The sequence below is a fragment of the Odocoileus virginianus genome, chromosome 5, assembly GCF_023699985.2.
Source record: "Odocoileus virginianus isolate 20LAN1187 ecotype Illinois chromosome 5, Ovbor_1.2, whole genome shotgun sequence".
In the NCBI taxonomy this organism is placed as follows: domain Eukaryota; kingdom Metazoa; phylum Chordata; class Mammalia; order Artiodactyla; family Cervidae; genus Odocoileus; species Odocoileus virginianus.
The window spans coordinates 51,119,977-51,142,486 of record NC_069678.1 but is presented as its reverse complement, the minus strand read 5'-3'; the positions used below and the strand labels follow the sequence as shown (position 1 = coordinate 51,142,486).

The 22,510-nt window shown below is 35.8% G+C and overlaps 1 protein-coding gene and 1 long non-coding RNA gene across 3 annotated transcripts in view; one reads left to right on the top strand and one right to left on the bottom strand.

Moving 5' to 3' along the window:
- Window positions 1–4,658: 4,658 nt before the first annotated feature.
- On the bottom strand, window positions 4,659–20,943 carry ASB17 (ankyrin repeat and SOCS box containing 17). Its single transcript, XM_020903034.2, has 3 exons — window positions 20,390–20,943; window positions 7,767–8,046; window positions 4,659–4,944 (listed from the first exon to the last, which is right to left on the bottom strand). The coding sequence occupies exons 1-3, from the start codon at window positions 20,788–20,790 to the stop codon at window positions 4,738–4,740; spliced, it is 888 nt and encodes a 295-aa protein (XP_020758693.2). The 5' UTR covers window positions 20,791–20,943; the 3' UTR covers window positions 4,659–4,737.
- Window positions 20,944–20,996: 53 nt separating this feature from the next.
- LOC110143423 (uncharacterized) overlaps window positions 20,997–22,510 on the top strand; it is a 40,395-nt gene continuing 38,881 nt past the window's right edge. For both annotated transcript variants that reach the window (XR_002315583.2, XR_002315579.2), the window contains exon 1: window positions 20,997–21,070. This is a non-coding gene — a long non-coding RNA (uncharacterized lncRNA). The remainder of the gene's footprint in view (window positions 21,071–22,510) is intronic.

Below are 22,510 nucleotides of genomic sequence, written 5' to 3'. Positions count from 1 at the left end.
GTTTCCTGGAGAGTAGAAGAGGATGGTGGTGATAGAGGAATAACATGATTAGATTTTTCTTTTGAAAGATCATCTGGGTGATAGCATAAATGGTATGGAGATGTGTGGTTGAAACCAAAAAGATGAGATAGTTTAAGAAACTTTAGTGCAGAAGAGAATTGATGATTAAGAGTAGAAACAGTGAGAATGGAGTGAGAACAGGTGTGTGTGTGTGTGTGTGACAGAATGGAGTGAGAACAAGTGTGTGGGTGTGTGCGTGACAGTGAGAATGGAGTGAGAACAGGGGTGTGTGTGTGTGTGTGACAGAATGGAGTGAGAACAAGTGTGTGGGTGTGTGCGTGACAGAATGGAGTGAGAACAGGGGTGTGTGTGTGTGTGTGACAGAATGGAGTGAGAACAAGTGTGTGGGTGTGTGCGTGACAGAATGGAGTGAGAACAGGGGTGTGTGTGTGTGTGTGTGACAGAATGGAGTGAGAACAGGTGTGTGTGTGACAGAATGGAGTGAGAACAGGTGTGTGTGTGTGTGTGTGTGTGTGTGTGTGTATGACAGATGGAGTGAGAACAGGTGTGTGTGTGTGACAGTGAGAATGGAGTAAGAACAGGGGTGTGTGTGTGTGTGACAGAATGGAGTGAGAACAGGTGTGTGTGTGTGTGTGTGTGACAGAATGGAGTGAGAACAGGTGTGTGTGTGTGTAAAGGAGGAGAGTGGAGATTGTGGACTGTCTCGTGGAGTAGAGAAAACATTGATTTGAAAGATGTTAAGGAGATTTTGTGCTGATTAACCAGATTAATGATTCATGACTTATCTGATTTTTTAGTGAGGGAAAAGTATTATTGGTTGAAATGTGCTTTTTTGAAAAAGAAGCATTAAATCCTAACCCCCTGCACCTCAGAATATGACCTTATTTGGAAATAGGATCATCTCAAATGTAGTTCGTTAAGATGAGATCATACTGGAGAAGGGTGGGCCCCTATATGAGTGGTCCTTAATAAGATTACTATGTGAAGACAGAGACTCGGAGAACACCATGTGAAGATAGAGGATTGGAGTGATACATCTACAAGCCAAGGAATACCAAAGATTGCTGGGAAACCACCAGAAATTAGGAATAGACAAGGAAGGATTCCCCTACAGGCTTCAGAGGGAGTGTGGTTCTACTAACACCTCAGTTTGGACTACTGGGCTCCAGAACTGTGAGATAATAAATTACTGTTGTTTTAAGCTATCTAGTTTGTGTACTTTGTTATGGCAGCCCTAGAAAATTAATACAGAGAGGAAGAGTTAAATATGATTCTAGGTGGTGATTCCATCAACTATGTTGAGAAATATAGAAATAATTCCAGTAGAAAGAAATTTCAGGGAGTTCTCTTGTGGTGCAATGGTTGTTACTCAACCCTCTGACTACCAGGCTCTCAGATTAGATCCCTGGTTAAGAAACAAAAATTCTGCAAGCTGCATGACCTGGCCTAAAAAGAAAAAAAGATTAAAGGTGATTATTTTTTTGCTTCATATTAACATGTATTTTCAACCAAAAAAATTACCTGTCTTATATGCTACTGGTAAAATTTTCAAATGTGAATACATTGTGTGTTGTTTGAAGTTCCTGTGTTTATTTATGAGCTTAAAATATGACCAGTCATAATTACATGTAGTTTCAGTTCAGTTCAGTTGCTCGTTGTGTCTGACTCTGCAATCCCATGAACTGCAGCACGTCAAACCTCCCTGTCCATCACCAACTCCCGAAGTTTACCCAAACTCATGTCCATTGAGTCAGTGATGCCATCCAACCATTTTATCCTCTGTTGTCCCCTTCTCCTCCTGCCTTCAATCTTTCCCAGCATCAGGGTCTTTTCAGATGAGTCAGCTCTTTGCATCATGTGGCCAAAGTTTTGGAGTTTCAGCTTCAACATCAGTCCTTCCAAAGAACACCCAGGACTGATCTCCTTTAGGATGGACGGGTTGGATCTCCTTGCAGTCTAAGGGACTCTCAAGAGTCTTCTCCAGCACTACAGTTCAAAATCTTGCTTTGGTGCTCAGCTTTCCTTATAGTCCAACTCTCACATCCATACATGACTACTGGAAAAACCATAGCCTTGACTTGATGGACCTTTGTTGACAAAGTAATGTCTCTGCTTTTTAATACGCTATCTAGGTTGGCCGTAACTTTCCTTCCAAGGAGTAAGCATCTCTTAATTTCATGGCTGCAATTGCCGTCTGTAGTGATTTTGGAGCCCAAAAAAATAAAAGTCTCTCACTGTTTCCACTGTTTCCCCATTTATTTGCCATGAAATGATGGGACTGGGTGCCATGATCTTAGTTTTCTGAATGTTGAGCTTTAAGCCAACTTTTTCACTCTCCTCTTTCACTTTCATCAAGATGATCCTTAGTTCTTCTTCACTTTCTGCCATAAGGGTGGTGTCATCTGCATATCTGAAGTTGTTGATATTTCTCCCAGCAATCTTGACTCCAGCTTCTGCTTCATCCAGCCCAGCATTTCTCATGATATATTCTGCATATAAGTTAAATAAGCATGGTGACAACATAAAGCCTTGACGTACTCCTTTTCCTATTTGGAACCAATCTGTTCCATGTCCAGTTCTAACTGTTGCTTCCTGACCTGCATACAGGTTTCTCAAGAGGCAGGTCAGGGGGTCTGGTATTCCCATCTCTTTCAGAATTTTCCACAGTTTATTGTGATCCACACGGTCAAAAGCTTTGGCATAGTCAATAAAGCAGAAATAGGTGTTTTTCTGGAACTCTTTTGCTTTTTCAATGATCCAGTGGATGTTGGCAATTTGATTTCTGGTTCTTCTGCCTTTTCTAAATCCAGCTTGAACATCTGGAAGTTCATGGGTTTAAGTATAATAAATAAGCATTTCTATAATTCAACCCTGTGATGGGGTTAAAGGATTAAAAGTAAAATGAGAGTAAAAGCAAGTGATCTCATTATATTGTTACTTTGCTATTTCTATTCTGTTGTTAAGAAACTTAAATAATTGTTTTATCTTACTATAAAACTGATATGATACCCTTTTCTTATGAATTGTCAAAATTTTGACAGTTCCCAGATTGCAGATAGACACTGAGAATGGATACTGTCTGCCAGTATCTACTGAAATGGATCTAAATGCAGTGATTAGGTGGGGAACTGGTTCTCATTGCCAAGGACTGTGAAGCATCTAAGATTTTCAACTTACATGCAAACTAGTAGTTTAGTTTCCTGTAGTATCATGTTTGCCGTCAGAAGACAAAAGACTGGGTCGGACAAAGGACTTTATTCCTAGTGGTGAAGCATGAGCTTCTTGTTTGTGTTGGTTCCACATACTCCCATCGTCAGATGTGTAGTTGTCCAGGTAGATATGCACACAGTAGGTTGGTGTTATAGCTGAAGAACCCCAAGCTTTCAAAACTCTAGTCCTTTAAAATGTAAGCACACCTGCTTGACCATTTATTTCCCTGGAGGAAAACATTGCCTTTATTACATTAGACACCGATCAAATCTGCCCTGTGCTCAGAGCGCCAATCAGTTCCTCTGCTCATAACATGAGAGACCCTTGGAGAATTTTCTCCCAGTTCTCATCTGCCAACAGTTGACTTCTCTCTAGTTATATAAAGAAGGGTCTAATACTCCAGATATTAAAAAAGCAGAGTGCTAAAAACTGTCGTAGAATACATTGTTGTTTTTTTTTAAGATAACAAGTTCCTTTCTTACCAAAGATTATGCAGATTTAACTAATGTGATGCTGGGTCAAAATGGTTTCTTTATTTGTATTAAAATGCATATAATTTGGGGCTGGATGAAATGGGTGAATATGGTCAAAAGGTGCAAACTTTCAGTTATAAATATGTCCTGAGGATGTAATGTGCAGTGTGGTAGCTATAGTTAATATTGTATTTGCATATTTCAAAGATGCTAAGAGAGTAGGTTTTGAGTTCTCATGACAAGAAAAATTGTAATGGGAGATGATGGACGTTATCTGGACTTATTATGATGACTATTTCACAGCATATAAATTTATTGGATCATTATGTTTATACTTGAAACTCTTTAATGTTATATGCAACTATATCTCACTAAAAAAACTACTGCTAATATAGTATTCAGAGGTATCATATACCAAAACACTCAAGCTCCATGTTGTAATTTAAAGCTAATTATTTCCAGACATAATACATTTCTGTCATCCTACTCCTAGCACTTTAGTTGACTAATTCTTTGCCTTGTATTGTTTGTGACCGTGGCTGCTACAGAATTATAAATTCTCTCATGGAAGGGATCACCTATTAATTTAATTAATTATTCCCTACTACCAGGCACTGTATTTTATTTGCAAAGTAACTCAATAAATGTTTGTTATTATGAATACAAAATATAAAATAATATTTACCTAACCTAGGACAAACTGAAAGTAAAAAAGCCTCAGAGCTCAGAATAGTAATATAACCAGATTTTCCATGAGTAATAAGAATGCTCCAAGGCCAAAATATCTTTTAAAAATGGAATAAAAGAGTAAACCTAAAATGTTATAAAAATGCATATAACTTGTTCCACCATATAGATAAGTAATGGGTACAGCCATATACTGATTTAAAAGTGATTCAATTAGTCTGTTATGTGAAAATATATTTTCTAATGGAATGTTCAGTGCAGTAAAAATTTGTGTGAAGTTAATAGTTTATTAACTTCTAAACCATACAACAGTGAGCATCCTTAAAGAATGCCAAAAAGATGTGCATTAGCTTTCTAAATTCAGATAGTTCTGAAGACGAACAGGAATTAGAAGTGAAAATATTCCATTTGGGAGCATATTTTTGTGTAGTAGTTGAGCCCTGATGGTTATTCTGCAAAGATGTAGTAGTTCACATGGATCTTCGTATCTTGTTGAAGGAATGTAGTCCAGCCAATTTGAAATAATTGGACGTCCTCCTAAACTTAGCTCCATCTAAAGAAAAGAGAAATATTTTAACTTTGTAATATTAATCACTGGATTTGTCCAAATTATAAACATTTTAATTTTTTATTTGAATTCAAAAAATTGTATCTTAAGTTTATTAACCCTTATAATGCTTTTTTCCCCCAAAACATTTTTACCTGACTCAAGAATTTTTATACCCATTTTATTCACAAAATCACATATAAAGTTTAATGTCTTTTGTGTCTAAGGACACAAAACATTATTTCTTACAACAGTGAATCTTTTTTAAAATTTTAGACAGATCATATACTTACGGTTTATTAGCTTCTCCTCTAGAGTGTTGTCAATTTGACCATAAACTGAAATTATCTAGGAAACTTTAGAAAATATCAGTGCTGAGGTTCTATTCCTGAATTTCTGATATAGTTGGTTTGGGGTCCCAGGAGGCTCTAACCAATGCAGTAGATATAAGTAGATGAAGGTTCAGTCCCTGGGTTGGGACGATCCCCTGGAGGAGGGGACTCTAGTATTCTTGTCTGGAGAATCCCCATGGACAGAGGAACCTTTAGAGGCTATGGTCCCTGGGGTCACAAAGAGTTGGAGATGACTGAAGCAACTAAGAGCGCACATACAGATGACATAAACCTGTCAGGTGATTCCAATCATTGTAATGTAAAATTTCACACTGCTGAATCACGACAAGATCTGACAAGAGGTCCATCCCCCAGAAGATGACTTTTTAAGGTTTAGTTAAGGTAATCTTTTAAATATTTAGTTCTAGAAGACAAATGTTATTAGCCTGATACAGAAGTAAAAGAAATCTGCTGTATTACTTCTCTACAGATTGTATGACACTAACTTAAATGATATATAATTTTTCATTAGTAAATAACTTTTTTAAGAATATCTTGTGTCTACTCAGCAGTGAGCTTGGTGCTTAGGATAATTGCTAGGCTATACAAAACAGACAGTCTCTGGGCTCACAGAACTGTGGTCTAGAAGTAAAGATGTCTTTATGTATATTTACAATAAAACTGGGAAGTATGGTAATGCAAAGCAGGTTATTTGAAGTGTTCTTTAAGCTGGTTTTTATGCCAGCTTTCACCTTCTTGCTCAATGCCACTTTACTTATGAAACTGCAGTTGACTGGAATCCAGCTTTAACTTTGCCATTCAGGCAAAGATTTTGATCAACTCATTCTATCCTACTACTGATACTGTTCTATTTTGAGTGTACTTCAGAAATAGCATTCACAGAGATGGCTGAGAATCAATATGTCCTATAATAATGGTACAAAACTAAGACTGGACAAGGACAAGCAAATTCCTAAAATTGGTTGCCAAAATGGTTTAAAATTGGTTGCCCAAATGGTGGTGGTGGTTTAGTCACTAAGTGGTGTCTGACTCATGGACTGTAGCCTGCCAGGCTCCTCTGTCCATGGGACTTCTACAGGCAAGAATACTGGAGTGGGTTGCATTTTTCTTCTCCAGGGTATCTTCCCGACCCAGGGATCTAACCCCATCTCCTGCATTGCAGGCAGATTCTTTACCAACTGAGCTACGATTTGACTAATTTGCCCTCCTTACAATTGGCCCAGGGGTGTTTGATTGATATACATAGTTGAGGCTTAAGAAAATTAAAGATGCAACAGAATTATATTTCTTAGGAGTTTATTTCTGAAGTCACACTTTTAAAGACAAGGGGGATTGCTAGATTCTTTAGTAATGTGATTAGTTTAAATTTATAGGACTACCTTCTTTATCTTAAGCAGAGTTATTTTTTGAAACTAATAAACTTGATACAGTTTGATGCTAAAACTTGCAGTTCATTTTGACAGGGTGAACATGCCCGTTGAATGGTTTGTTTGTTGTTTTTTTTCCCTAAACCTTATCAAGGAGAAACTCTCCATATTCCTGAGGGATAGATATTTTCAACTGAACAAATATTTAAAGTCTTTATATTTTCATGCTTAAAATTGTTCAGGAATTTTGAAAAGCAAAATATGTTTCTTGGTATGTAATTTTATGTGGGGAGAAATGCAACTTTCATTTTAAAATGTTCTATAGGAAAATAAGTCTGTTAAAAATTTAATTTGTTGTGATTTTAATAGATATAGAAATCTTTGGAGAAGGAAATGGCAACCCACTCCAGTGTTCTTGCCTGGAGAATCCCAGGGATGGCGGAGTCTGGTGGGCTGCCGTCTATGGGGTCGCACAGAGTCGGACATGACTGAAGCGACTTAGCAGCAGCAGCATAAAGGCAGCTTACTTACACTCTCCACTAACCAGGCACCCTCACTGTCAACTCCCTCAGTGGGGACACAGAGAAGATGAACCAAAGGTGATGTCATAATATCAAGGATAAGGCTTGGAACATTCCCTAACTGCTCTTGACACCTTGAGAAGAGTATTTTGTAATCATCATCTCTTCCAGTTTGTTGAGTGTAATTATCAACCAACAAAATAACTCACTGATACCAACAGACGAATAAACTTTTATTGTTATTTTTTTCTACTTGGGTAAAAAAAAAAAAAAAGAAATCTTAATAAACAGGTTATCATGTAATTAGGATGTAATAATAATATACATCAACTTAATAAATGCTAAAATAAACTATAAATTTAACTTTTAAAAATTATTTCATATTTAGAAGATATAAAATTATGAACTAAAAGAGTTAATGTTGAAGATAATTGGAATTCCACTTGTTTTAATTTATAAGCATATACTCAGTGGTTAATTTTTCACTGGATCCATAGATTTAAAATTAAGTTTATTCTTGCCGCACAGTTCTGTCTTAAACTTGATCAATAATTGAGTCAAAATACAAAGTACAATATTTTCCTTACCTCTATTTCCCTGATTGAAATGACAGAAAGCACTCTGGAACAGAGCACTAAACATGTTTTGGCTTCTTCCTGGATGTCTACCAGTTCATGACCAACCTTTATTCTCTCTCTTGAACGATAGAGCAATATTGTTAACACAATGCTGATAGGGTTTTTTTCTCTTTCTAAGATCCCATATTGCAGGAGTATTTTTAAGATATTGGATTGTCTCGTCTGAGCGACATAAAGAAGAGGTGTGATGCCACTTAACGGGTTTGGACGGTATACTGGGGTGAAAGTTCTGTGGACCAGACAAACAAGACCTCCGTGAATGTAGGATTAAGAAATGCAGTAAACTCTTTGTCTTAAAATCATAGTATTATCTTAAATAATAAATATCTTAAATAACTTTAATGGGACTTTATCTTTATATATAATATGCCTTAGAAAGAGTTTTCCACTCTGAATCTAGGCCAACTTGAAGGTTAAAAAATAAGAAAGCTACTACTACATACTTAAACCCCCTTTACACTTGTAAAAACAAACAAACAGATTTATATTGTGTGGAAAGTATTTAACTTTAGTGATAGCAATTCTGTTTCTCATTTGAGAAATCCTTAGTGATTAGAAGTAGCATTATGAAACTGATATAGCTCTAGAAAATCTAAAATGGAATAGAAGGACAGACTTTTGTATTTCACTTTTTAATAGAACAGAATTATGTAACCCTTTTGATATCTTTTTGTTTTTGTTGTTCTTGATCATGTATCAGGCTTGGGACTGAATTGAGTTTGAAAATTAGACTGAAAAGGAAAAAAGTATAACTACCTTAGTTCTATTTTTTCATTTTAAGAAAATTAGAATTGATATTTTCAGGTTGAAGAAATGTAAATTATGACGAGGGCCATATCAGGTCTCTCAAGGAAAGAATTTAATTTTCCTTCTTCAGTAGAGTTTTGAGAGTTCTCTGAAATCTTGCTTTTCCTGGAGTACTATATGGTGGCTGGACTTGAAAATTTATGCTCCATTATGACAGAAATGAAAATTTTATTTTTTCTAATTGTATGTAGTTCTTGCAGTCATTTCATTTCACGGACATTTATGTTTACTATTAAATTGGTCAAGATATGTAGATAGGACATGGTAGAATCAACCATAGGGGATTGTTTTAATTAATTATCAAGCCTTGATTTGTCCAAGTAAACATGAATTTTAGGACTAAAGAAAGGGAAATTTTACTCATAGTTCTGTCTCTGGAAGTCTCTTGATTGGCCTAATAAAATACTGATATAGTCCATAAAACCAAGTACAAACTATAAATATTAGTTTTATACAATTATGCCTATCAAGGAAAGCATTATTCAAAAAGAACTTTAGGATTTCAAATAATTAAAATGGAAGGTGACATGATATAATGCCGAAAACAGTAGAAATTTAAAAGTTCTAGTTTCTAGGTTTCAGTTCTCCTAACAAGATGTGTGACATTGGGTAAGTCAGCCTCTTTGAGTCTCCCTTTCCTCATGCATTTATTTATGTGTTCATTTGCTCAGGCATTCATTAGCTAATTTATTTAATGCTTGTCCAGGGTGTACTAAGTACTAGATATGCAGAGATGAAAGATGCTTATTATGGTCTAGTAAGGGAAATAGGCAACTAATTTTAAAAACTTCAATGCAAGATGATAATTGCTATGATAGAAACATGCTTAAGATACTGTAAAAGCATTGAGGAGAGGCACCCAACTCTACCTAGAATACTCATTGACTGTAGGTTATCCTGGAGCTAAGACTTGAATGATTAGTGGATGTTGGCAATAAAAAGATTGGAAAGAATGTTTCATTTACAGACATAAACCAACTTTGGAGTATTGTTATGCAAGAACTTGCTATCTAAACTGTATGTTCTGTATTAGATAAGTTCTCTTGTTGATGTGTATTTGGGGTCCTAGAAACCTCCCCTGTGGTTCTTGTCAGGAACTCCAAAAAGTACAGCATGAAAATTACTAGACCAAAAGTCTATCTTCAAAGCTTCACTGAGCTCTGAAATGCCGTTTTATGATGGATGAGGAAGCTGTGTTACATATACACCATGGAATATTACTCAGCCATTAAAAAGAATTCATTTGAATCAGTTCTAATGAGATGGATGAAACTGGAGCCCATTATACAGAGCAAAGTAAGCCAGAAAGATAAAGACCATTACAGTATACTAACACATATATATGGACTTTAGAAAGATGGTAACGATAACCCTATATGCAAAACAGAAAAAGAGACTCAGATGTATAGAACAGACTTGTGGACTCTGGGAGAAGGCGAGGGTGGGATGTTTCAAGAGAACAGCATTGAAACATGTATATTATTTAGGGTGAAACAGATAACCAGCCCAGGTTGGGTACATGAGACAAGTGCTCGGGCCTGGTGCACTGGGAAGACCCAGAGGGATCAGGTGGAGAGGGAGGTGGGAGGGGGGACTGGGATGGGGAATACATGTAAATCCATGGCTAATTCATTTCAATGTATGACAAAAACCACTGTAATGATGTAAAGTAATTAGCCTCCAACTAATAAAAATAAATGAAAAAAAAAAAACTACTGTAATGATGTAAAGTAACTAGCCTCCAACTAATAATAAAAAAAAAAGTGCAGTGCAGAATGGCATTTTAGAAATTAAGAAGATTTTAATACTCTGCCAGTGATACTATATATATCCTTTTAATTCTATATATAGTACATACAAACTCTCTCCTAGAGTCATCTCCAGATCAGTATTGTCCTGAACATCTCATCTTTTTCACAAGTACTTCTAATACATAATCAAAATTCAATTTCTAAACTACCTCTGTATTCTTTCTCCTGATTATTGGTATTCACTTTCCCAAATCAAAGCTGCCTCCAACTTTTTTATGTTTCTTGGATTTGTGTGTGTTCTTCCCTTCCACTTTCAATTCTGGGACAAGTCTTGCTGATTGTATATGACTCTGTCAAATGAACTCTTTTGCAAAGTCTTCTTTGATTGCCTGATTTTGTCTTACTCCTTATGGCTCTTTGTACATAACACCTTTAAGTCCTTATCATTTTGGACAACTTGCTTAATGTCTCTAATCTTTCATTTTCTTATCTTCAAAATAAATGGGTGGGCAAGATAAACTATAAAGTTTTAAGTTGTATGGGGCAATGCTTTTTGTCTGTTTAGTATGCTATTATATCCCTAAATGCCTAGAACAATGCTTGGCCCATAGTAGATACTCAAGTATATGTTAAGTGATTTTTTTACTATTATCCTGAAAAATAATATTAATTTTTAATTAATTAAAATTAAAATATTTAATTTTAATATTATTAAAATATTATTAATTTATTCTATATCTTTGGACCTAATAAGATTTTTGGTGAAGTGCAATCACTTAGAATTTTCAAGAACAATCTCATTTATTCATCCTGCTAACTCTTAAGATATTTGACTTAAGAGTCATATAAGTATGGGGATTCAGGGTACTTAGGGGGCAAAAAATACCATAAGTGGCCCTTTTTAAGATTTAGAGATATTAGCTGATTTTAAGATGTTAAGATTAAGATTGCCTGTAGAAGATACTTTGGAACAAAAATGTTGAAACATAACTAAAACTCAAATAGGTTTAAAATGAGATTTGAAAGTCTAGTCTGTACCCAGATGGCATATGATTAATACTCACGTTTAAAGAGCATGTTATTGTAAACCAAAATTTGCTTAATCTGTACTAACAGTTAATTATAATAGTACTTATATGGATGGAGGGAAGCAAGCAAGTCAAGAATCAGTTTTTAAATGTGAGCTTAATGAACTGAACCCTCTGTATCTGAAAACCTGTCATATACACAGTTACAAAATGGGATATAATATTTCCATAGAGATATGCAGAGAATGATTCCATTTTTCAGCTATAATAATTATTTCTAAAATGTTTCCTAGTATTTCTCTTTTGGTCTGACTGCCAATTCAGTATATGTTTCTTCACAATAATTTTATCTCTGATATTTGACAGTTGACTTTCTTGAGATATTTTCCCATGGCTCAGTGGGACCATTCTGTTTAAGATGCAGCTACCTCTTTGACTAGTCATTCTCAACCCTCTTTCACTGATCCCTCTTTCTCTGCCCTTAACATCTAAGTAAAGTAAATGTGGCCTTTTGGCTAATTTCTCATCTGACTAACTGTTCTCAGGCAATTTCATCTGTGACAGTAACATGAATTACTGTCTATTAATTTATTCAACAAATACTTATTGAATGCATACTGTATGCCAGACACTCTTTTGGGTACTTGGGATATATGAGTGAACAAAACAAAGATACCTCCTTCCTTGCTAATACAGTAGTGAGGGGAAACAAACAATACAGAATGAACATAGCAAACAAGATAATTTTATAGTATGTAGAAGTTCTGATAAATATTGTGGGGAAAAAGAAAAAGTAAGGCAGGATAAGTATGGAGGTGCTGAGAAGGTGCAGTGAGGGCATTTGTAAATGTTATTTATATTTTTAATTGTTAACATGCAATAATATATTGGTTTCAGGTATACAACATAGTGGTTTGATATTTAAATACATTATGAACTGATCACTACAATTCATCATCTGTTACTGTGTAAAGTTATTACAGTATTATTGATTATATCCCCAATGCTATAAATTACAACCCCGTGACTTATTTTATAACTTGGAGTTTGTACCTCTTAATCTCCTCTGCTTATTTCTCCCAACTCCTAACCCTGCTGCCCTGAAACCAATAGTTTTTATCTATGAGTCTGTATACTTTTCTTGTTGTTGTTCATTTGTTTTGTTTTTTAGATTCCACATGTAAGTGAAATCATGTAGTATTCGTTTTTCTCTATTTAAATTATTTCACTTAGTGTAATATCCTCTAAGTCTGTTGATGTTATCACAAATAGTAGGATTTTATTCTTTTTTATGGATGAGTAATAATCCATTGTATTTATGTGTATATACACAGACATGACTTCATTATCTACTATGGTTACTTACGTTACTTCCATATCTTGACTCCTATAAATAATGCTGCATTGAACATAGACATGCATATATCTTTTTGAATTAGTGTTTTCATTTTCTTCACATAAATACCCAGAAGTGGACTTGCTGAGTCCTATGGTAACTCTATTTTTAATATTTTGAGGAACCTACATACTATTTTCCACAGTGACTGCATAGTCTACATTTTCAGCAACAGTGCACAAAATTTCCATTTTTTTTCATTAACACTTATTTGTTATCTTTTTGATAACAAACATTCTGACAAGTGGGAAGTGATCTCATTACGGTTTTAATTTGCATTTCTCTAATATGTGTGCTATGACCAGTGCATTCTCTTGGCAAAACTCTATTATTTGCCCTGCTTCATTCCGTACTCCAAGGCCAAATTTGCCTGTTACTCCAGGTGTTTCTTGACTTCCTACTTTTGCATTCCAGTCCCCTATAATGAAAAGGACATCTTTTTTGGATGTTAGTTCTGAAGCGTCTTATAGGTCTTCATAGAACTGTTCAACTTCAGCTTCTTCAGTGTTACTGGTCGGGGTATAGACTTGGGTTACCGCGATATTGAATGGTTTGCCTTGAAAATGAACAGAGATCATTCTGTCATTTTTGAATTGCATCCAAGTCCTGCATTTTGGACTCTTCTGTTGACTATAATGGCTACTCCATTTCTTCTAAGGGATTCTTGCCCACAGTAGTAGATATAATGGTCATCTGAGTTAAATTCACCCATTCCAGTCCATTTTAGTTCGCTGATTCCTAGAAGGTTGACATTCACTCTTGCCATCTCCTGTTTGACCACTTCCAATTTGCCTTGATTCATGGACCTAACATTTTAGGTTCCTATGCAATATTGCTCTTTACAGCATTGAGCCTGACTTCTATCACCAGTCCCATCTGCAACTGGGTGTTGTTTTTGCTTTGGCTCCATCCCTTCATTCATTCTGGAGTATTTCTCCACTGATCTCCAGTAGCATATTAGGCACCTACTGACCTGAGGAGTTTATCTTTCAGTGTCCTATCCTTTTGCCTTTTCATAGGCAATGCCAAAGAATGCTCAAACTACCATACAATTGCACTCATCTAACATGTTAGTAAAGTAATGCTCAAAATTCTCCAAGCCAGGCTTCAGCAAAATGTGAACCGTGAACTTCCAGATGTTCAAGCTGAGTTTAGAAAAGGCAGAGGAACCAGGGATCAAATTGCCAACATTCGCTGGATCATCAAAAAAGCAAGAGAGTTCCAGAAAAACATCTATTTCTGCTTTATTAACTATGCCAAAGCCTTTGACTGTGTGGATCACAATAAACTGTGGAAAATTCTGAAAGAGATGGGAACACCAGACCCCCTGACCTGCCTCTTGAGAAACCTGTATGCAGGTCAGGAAGCAACAGTTAGAACTGGACATGGAACAACAGACTGGCTCCAAATAGGAAAAGGAGTACGTCAAGGCTTTGTATTGTCACCTTGCTTATTTAACTTATATGCAGAATACATCATGAGAAGCGTTGGGCTGGATGAAGCAGAAGCTGGAATCAAGATTGCCGGGAGAAATATCAATAACCTCAGATATGCAGATGACACCATCCTTATGGCAGAAAGTGAAGAAGAACTAAGGAGCATCTTGATGAAAGTGAAAGAGGGAGTGAAAAAGTTGGCTTAAAACTCAACATTCAGAAAACTAAGATCATGGCATCTGGTTCCATCACTTCATGGCAAATAGATGGGGAAACAGTGGAAACAGTGACAGATTTTGTTTTCTTGGGCTCCAAAATCACTGCAGATGGTGATTGTAGCCATGAAATTTAAAGATGCTTACTCCTTGGAAGGAAAGTTATGGCCAACGTAGACAGCATATTAAAAAGCAGAGACATTACTTTTCAACAAAGGTCCATCTAGTCAAGCCTATGATTTTTCCATTAGTCGTGTATGGATGTGAGAGTTGGACTATAAAGAAAGCTGAGTGCCGAAGAATTGATGCTTTTGAACTGTGGTGTTGGAGAAGACTTTTGAAAGTCCCTTGGACTGCAAGCAGATCCAACCAGTCCATCCTAAAGGAAATCAGTCCTGGGTGTTCATTGGAAGGACTGATATTGAAGCTGAAACTCCAATACTTGGCCACCTGATGGAGGAGCTGACTCATTTGAAAAGACCCTGATGCTGGGAAAAATTGGGGGTGGGAGGAGAAGGAGACGACAGAGGATGAGATGGTTGGATGGCATCACCAACTCAATAACATGAGTTTGGGTAAACTCTGGGAGTTGGTGATGGACAGGGAGACCTGGTGTGCTGTGGTTCATTGGTTCACAAAGAGTTGGATATGACTCAGTGACTGAACTGAACTGATTGAATATGTGTGCGCACATGCACACATGCTGATATTAGTGATTTGAGCCTCTTTTCATGTCTATAAGCCATGTGTATGTCTTTCTTCAAAAAACACCTATTGGGTCTCCAGCGCTTTTTCAAAATTTTATTTTTATAATATTGAGTTCTTTACATGTTTTTGATATTAACCTCTGATTGGATATATTGTGCATATCTCCCCTTACTCAATAGATTGCCTTTTCATTTTGTTGATGCTTTCCTTTGCTATCCAAAAGCTTTTTTAGTATGATGTAGTTCCATCTGTTTATTTTTGCTTTTGTTGCCTTTGCCTGAGGATATGTATTTAAGAAAATATTGCTAAGACTTATGTACTGCCTATGTTTTCTTTTAGAATTTTTATGATTTCTGGTCTCATATTTCAGTTTTAAATAAATTTTGAGTTTATTTTGTATATAGTGTAACAATGTGGTCAGTTTGTGTGTAGCTATCCTATTGTCCCAACACCATTCATTGAAGAGGCTGTCTTTTCCCCATTGTGTATTCTTGCTTCCTTTGTTATAGATTGATTGACCATAAAAGCATGGGTTTATTTTTGGACACTCTATTCTGTTCCATTGATGTATGTGTCTTTTTTTTTTATGCCAATACTATACAGTTTTGATTACTATAGCGTTGTAATATAGTTTGAAATCAGGGCACAAGATACATCTATCTTTTTTCTTCTTTATCAAGGTTGCTTTGGCTGTTGATGGTCTTCATGGTTCCATACAAATGAACCAAGGAATGTAGGCAGGCCTTTGAAGTTGGCAAAAGCAGCTAATGCCTCTAGCTAGAGCCTCCAGAAGGAATCTGCCTTGTGACATCTTGATATGAGCAATTGTAGCCTCATTTTGGACTTTTGATCATCAGAAATATAAGATAATAAATTTACCTTGTTTTAAGCTGCTAAGTTTGTGGTAGTTTGTTACAGCAGCAAAAGGAAACTAATACAATCATCAACCAGTCTCAAAATTTATAAATCTGAAGATTAACTCTTCTTCCTCTTTCATTCTCTACTTCTGATCACCTACTGTAATTCTGGCTATTCTGTTTAGTAATATCTCTTCTTTTCCCATTGCTATTGTTTTAGTTAAGTCCCTATTATAATTTACCTGGACAGTTGTGATAACAAAGGGTGGTGAGGGGTTGTGTGTGTGGGGTGGTGGTAGTAGAGCAGAATTAGTTCTCCTCCCAAATTATTATAAATACATGTATAATCTTAGTTAGCATACCGGGCATGCTGTGCAAATTCAGCTCCAAGCAATTCCTCTAACCACCTCCCTCTTTTCAATCAGATGTGTCCCTCAACCTTTTCTACATAGAAATTCTGGAACTGCTGTTGTACAGAGTGATTGAGCAGTCTGCTAACTGGTCTGTCAGCTCCAGCTGCAGCCTTCCTTCCCACAGTCCGGTTTTCAGATGGAAGTTGATTAATCTTTTCATAGTACAATCCCGATCTTCACTGACTGGGCATCACCTGTGGTGTAAATTGTAGATTTCTTAGTGTGGCCTACAAAATCTTTCATAGTTTCACTTTTAGGCCTTATTGCTCACTATTACTTGATTTCCATCTCATTCTTTAGCAGTTGCTGAGTTGCCTGTAGTCAATGGATAAAATGTGTTTGTGTCTCTCTAGGCTTTAGTCAGCCTCTCTCTGCCTAGATTACATTTCTTCAAGGGAAAGACAGGGAAGACTCCTTTTTATCTTTTAAAAATCAATTTAAGACGTCACTTCTAAAGAGCCTTCTAGATATCCGCTCCTTCCCAATAGTGTTAACAGTGTCCTATGTTCTTTCTACCTGTACATATTTCTGTTTCTGAATTTATACTGTAATTATTATTTTCATGGTCTGCTTACTAGTCTGTGAGCTCTCCAAAATCAGGAAATATATCTACTTTGTTTTTGTATCCCCAACAAATAACACAATGCCTAGTACTTAGAAAATGCTAAATACTTGCTATTATTTTAACTGAATGATATTATCTCTCTTTAACCACTTACAGTCTGTCATACAGTAGCATTTATTTTTGCTATAATAAATAAGCAAAAATAAAATGAACAAACTTTAAGTTCCTTTCCCTCACTAATTCTGTCTTTTTTTTTCCCCAGGGTCCTATTTATACACTTTATGATTGTATTAGGGAAATTATTAAACTGAAGTGTATACAAGGGGAGGTGACCAAAGAGTGATGCTGTTATAGAAATAAAGAACAACAAGATAGTAGGAAACTTAAAATATTCTTTTTGGAGACATAATAACTATGTTCAAATATCTGAGGGGTTTTCATATAGGAGACAGAAGGAGTAGACTCTGTCCTTTATATTTCTGGGGGCAGAGTTAGAGAAATGGAGACAGAATTCAGTGCATTATGAGAAAGAAGAATAATACTGTATAAAAATTCACTTTTCATCTAATGCAACCTTGATTAACCACTTGCTATGTATCTGGATAGTTCTAGGCACTGAGGATTCACTGTTGAAGAAGTAGTCAAATTTCCTCCTTTCATGGAGCATTTTTTTTTTTTTTTGCCACACCACATGGCATGTGGGAGCTTAGTCCCTCAACCAGGGATCACACTTGCACCCCCTGCATTTGAAGCACAGAGTTTTAACCACTGGACCACCTGGGAATTTCCTCCTGGAGCTTACTTTTAGCAAGAGTATATAGTGGACAACCAATACATGGTTGGAATATAGTGTTCAAGGAAGAGTGACATAAGAATAGTTTTGGGAGGTTGAATTTGGGGATAGATTGTATGGGAATTTTTAAAAATGGATATTGATTTTGAATTTTTTTCTACTGGTAGTGGGAAAACTTTGGATGATTTTAAACATGAGTGGTATGGCCTATCTTACATTTTTAAAAGGTCACTCAGGCTGCTGCCTCAAGAATGGATTGTAAGAAGGAAGAATGGAAGCTGGAAGATTTCTAGTAGGAGTCTTTTGGAGTTATCTAGGTAAGAAGTAATGGTGGCTTCACCTAGGTTAGGAACAGAGGAGATGAAAAGTATAACATATTGGGATATGTTTTAGAGATAAAAAGATTTGCTGATGTGTTGTGAAAGAAAGAGGAGAAACAAGAATAAGTCCTAGATTCCTGACCTGAGCAACAGAGGCTGTCAATCTAGTGGAGAATTCAAGAGAAGGAGCAAGTTGGCAGGCAGAGGGTAACTTAGATCGACATTCTGTTTTGTTTCTGTTAAATTTCTGATGTTGAGCCGATAGGCTAATAATATAAGAGGAGTCTGGGGCTCAGAGAAGAGGTCAGGACTGGAAATAAAGATTTAGGAGTCATTGACAAATGATCATACTTAAAGTCGTGGGACTGGGTAAAATCTTTGAGAGGACAGTGCATAGCTAGGACAGAGAAGGGTCCCTGGTAAAGGAATGGTTTATCTCAGGAAATAGTTAACTCACTACTACTAGCATTGTTCAAGCAGAGACCAGATGAGCAGCAACCAGAGATACATTATGGGAGTTGTCCGGGAAGAGGGGCTGGGGGAGGTTTGTTAATGAATTCTTAGGTTCCATTTGAATTTAAAGTTCTCTGACTGAAATATCCAAAAATCTGTGGTACATAGAATTGGTCTGTAATGTGTTTTACCTTGAGGATGCATCTAAGTCAAAATATATTAAAACAATTTATCAAAACAGTTGTTAATGGCACACTCTTATGTCCCACTGTGTGTTTCTTTTTCATTTGCTGTTCTTTCTTTTCAGTTTTCCCTTCTTGCCCCTCCACTCCCCCGTTAACCTTTGTAAAAAGCTTAATCCTCTCTTCCTCTGTGTCATTTTGTTTTTCTCTCCTATGGGTCTGTGAGGGATCCACAATGGCATGACTTAGTCCAGTTAGTGATGCTCATTGTCCGAAGCTGCTGATCTCTGCTATAGTTACATGTGTGCTGCTGCTGCTAAGTCACTTCAGTTGTGTCCGACTCTGTGTGACCCCTTAGACGGCAGCCCATCCCAGGCTCCCCCGTCCCTGGGATTCTCCAGGCAAGAACACTGGAGTAGGTTGCCATTTCCTTCTGCAATGCATGAAAGTGAAAAATGAAAGTGAAGTCGTTCAGTCGTGTCCATGAAGGTGAAGTCGTTCAGTCGTGTCCGACTCTTAGCGACCCCATGGACTGTAGCCTACCAGGCTCCTCCATCCATGGGATTTTCCAGGCAAGAGTACTGGAGTGGGGTGCCATTGCCTTCTCCGAGTTACATGTATAATGGCCCTTAAAACAACCGAAAAGTGCTATTTTGGAGTTTTATTTATTGATATTGCGGAATTCAGCTCTCAGTTTTTGTACTTGGGTTATTATTAAGGAAAGTAATCTAGAGGTTCTGTAACACCACATAGGTTCACATAATACACAATCAAGAAAACAACACTGCTACAGGCAGAATTGAAATTGGTTTAGTCTTAAACTGGTTTTATCTTATTTTTCATTACATACATAATTCTATCATTGTGCTAAGTACAGTGCCTCATATATAGTAAGGTGATAAGTATTTTGTTGAATGAGTGAACATATGCACATCTATTCTGTTCATTAGATATTCAAATAAATATTTAAAACCAAAAAGTAAATTGGAGTTAGTGCAAACTAAGTAACTTTAAAAATCTATATACAGACTACAAAGAGGTCATGTTAGATATTTTATTCTGATAAGGTCCTCAGTAGTATTCATTAGCTAGATTGCCGTGTTTAGATTATGTGAAAATGTGATTCCATAGCAGATTGAATCCGGTATTTGGCTTTCATTGTAGTCAACGCCAGGGATTTGATGTCAAATTTGCCAATGATATTAACATAAAAAGAGAATTATTATGTTTAATAAGTATTACTAAGTGAATATGTGTTTATATTCTGAATTATACTTTGGAAATCAGTTTATATACATGATATTATAGGTAAACATTCTCAGTATTCTCAAAAAGAAGATAGCACAGCATTACAAAAGCAATGTCTTTGACTAGTTACAGAAATCTAGGTTGTCTAACATTGCATTATCTTAAGCACTAACATGTAAGCTCTATAGAACAAACCACTAGTAATTTATTGACACATAATAATGTACATATAGGCAAAATTCTATTGAATAAATAATGAAGAAATGAACAAATGAATGGATAATCAAGTCAGGATTCCTTATATAGTCACTATGCATATACATTTTAGAGAAAAAGGAGTAGTATGATCCCTTAAAGAGAAATTTTCTCCTTTTATGTTGAAAACATAGGAGATTATTACCTCCATATCAGTGCCAGGTCACAACTTCTGTCTTGAACATAGTCTTTTGTCTTCTTGAGAAGCAGATCCACAAAGTCAGGATTACCTTTTCTGGCGAAAACCCAGTACAGAATTGTATTCACACATATTTCATTAAATTCAAAGTTAACATTTAGTTCGAAACAGTATCCTGATTTTTCCACAAATGCAATATAATCTGAGAGTAGTATGTCAAATCCTTCCAAGTCGACGTACTTCAGAATTCTTGCCAGTGTTCTATAAATCCTGGGCTCATAGCAGTGGTATCCCCACTGACGCAAAAACTGCAAGGGTGGTCTTTTAAGAGTTCTGTCAATGAGACTACAGAATATATTGCTTCGTGGGCAAGAAGTCTTACAACATAATTTAGAAGATTTACTCATTGCTATTTAAGGCAATGATATAGAAATAAAATCACAGGAAGTCATACTGTAACTCTTCAGTTACATATTTTGATAATATGGTAGGCTTTACTTCACAAACAGGAAGTGCCCTTTAAACTGTAGCCAGAAAAAAAAATCATGTGAAATAGTACCATCAAGTACTGGATGACATCACAATAGATGGAGATCTGTCATCAGTACAGGTCAGAAATTTGGGATATTAAATGTAACTGATGACCTTTGAGAAAGACATATTGGACAGAAATGGCATGAGGGAGAGGTAAGATATGATATTTTTAACTTTCTAAGAATTCACTTCAAGCTAATAGTAGGTTTATCAAGTGCTAAAACCCACATCTACACATGATACAAAATAGTATTAATGATCATATTGATTATTATTTTTAGGCTATAATATAACAGACAGTGATAGAATGAAAAAGTTCAGTACTATTGTTCTCATGTTCTGCATGAGGACTGCATATTCTCACTTAATCTTCATGGAATATTTTCCCCTATTTTATAACTGAAGAAACTAAGGCTAAAATAGATTAAGAGATCTGCCAATAGGGTCTGTATTCTCAGAGAGAAAAGATGTCATACAATATTAAACAAAATTTGGAAACTTCGTTTTAGAATTATAAGTTTATAGAGATCATTCCTCTATATACTATGTAGAATATATACAGTGGGGAGCATTAAGAGTACTTCAGGTATATTTTGGCCTCCTTGTCTCAGTAAAGCAGAAATATGTTAAGATTGTTTTGTCATTATTTAGTAGTTAATGCTTCACTTTTCTGTTGAATTTAACAACTTTGGGTGTATTTATTAACAATTTTAAGGATATTTAAGTGTTTTCTTTTTCTTTTGCATATTTTTCTTTACATAACACAAATGATGTCTCTTTAGTGAAGGAAATTATAACTTTAGGCTTACTATTATAATATACTTCCACTACTACTGTATTTTGTAAAATCCAAACTCTCTTTAGCATAAAAACCTAATAACTGTTATCATCTTTCTAAAAACCAAGAGTTTTGTTGTTTTCCTCTACTTTCTTTTTCTTCTTTTTCCTACTTCAAAAAATACATTTTTAACTGAACTATTTTGATTTGTTGGTGATACTACACATAAAGATTGTATTAACTAAAAACTAAAACATTATAGAGCCAGTGAAAGTCCCTCAAGATAAACATATTAGCAGTTTTATATGGAGCTGTTTAAATGTTTTTATGCTTATGTATATAAATAGATGTATTATTATATACTTTGTTTTTTAATATGGGAAATATTATGTATAACTGGTTCTATGAGCTGATTTTTATTTATACAACAATATATCTCAGGTACCTTTGTAGGACCATATATAATAGTTAACTTTTACGTTCTTCTTACTATGTATTAGGTGCTATTTTAAATACTGTTTATATTAACTCCTTTAAGCCTTCCAGTAACTGCATTTCACAGATAAGGAAGCTGAGATGTAGCGCTTAAGTGACTTACCCAAGATGTTATGTCTAGTATGTAGTGAATCTGGGATTTGAACCCAGGCAGGATGGGAATGGACTTCTCTGGTGACTCAGATGATAAAGAATCTGCCTGCAACACAGGAGACATGGATTCGATCCCTGGCTCAGGAGGATCCCCTGAGGAAGGGAATGGCTACCTATTTCAGTATTCTTACCTGGAAAATCCCTAGGACAGAGGAGCCTGGCAGGTT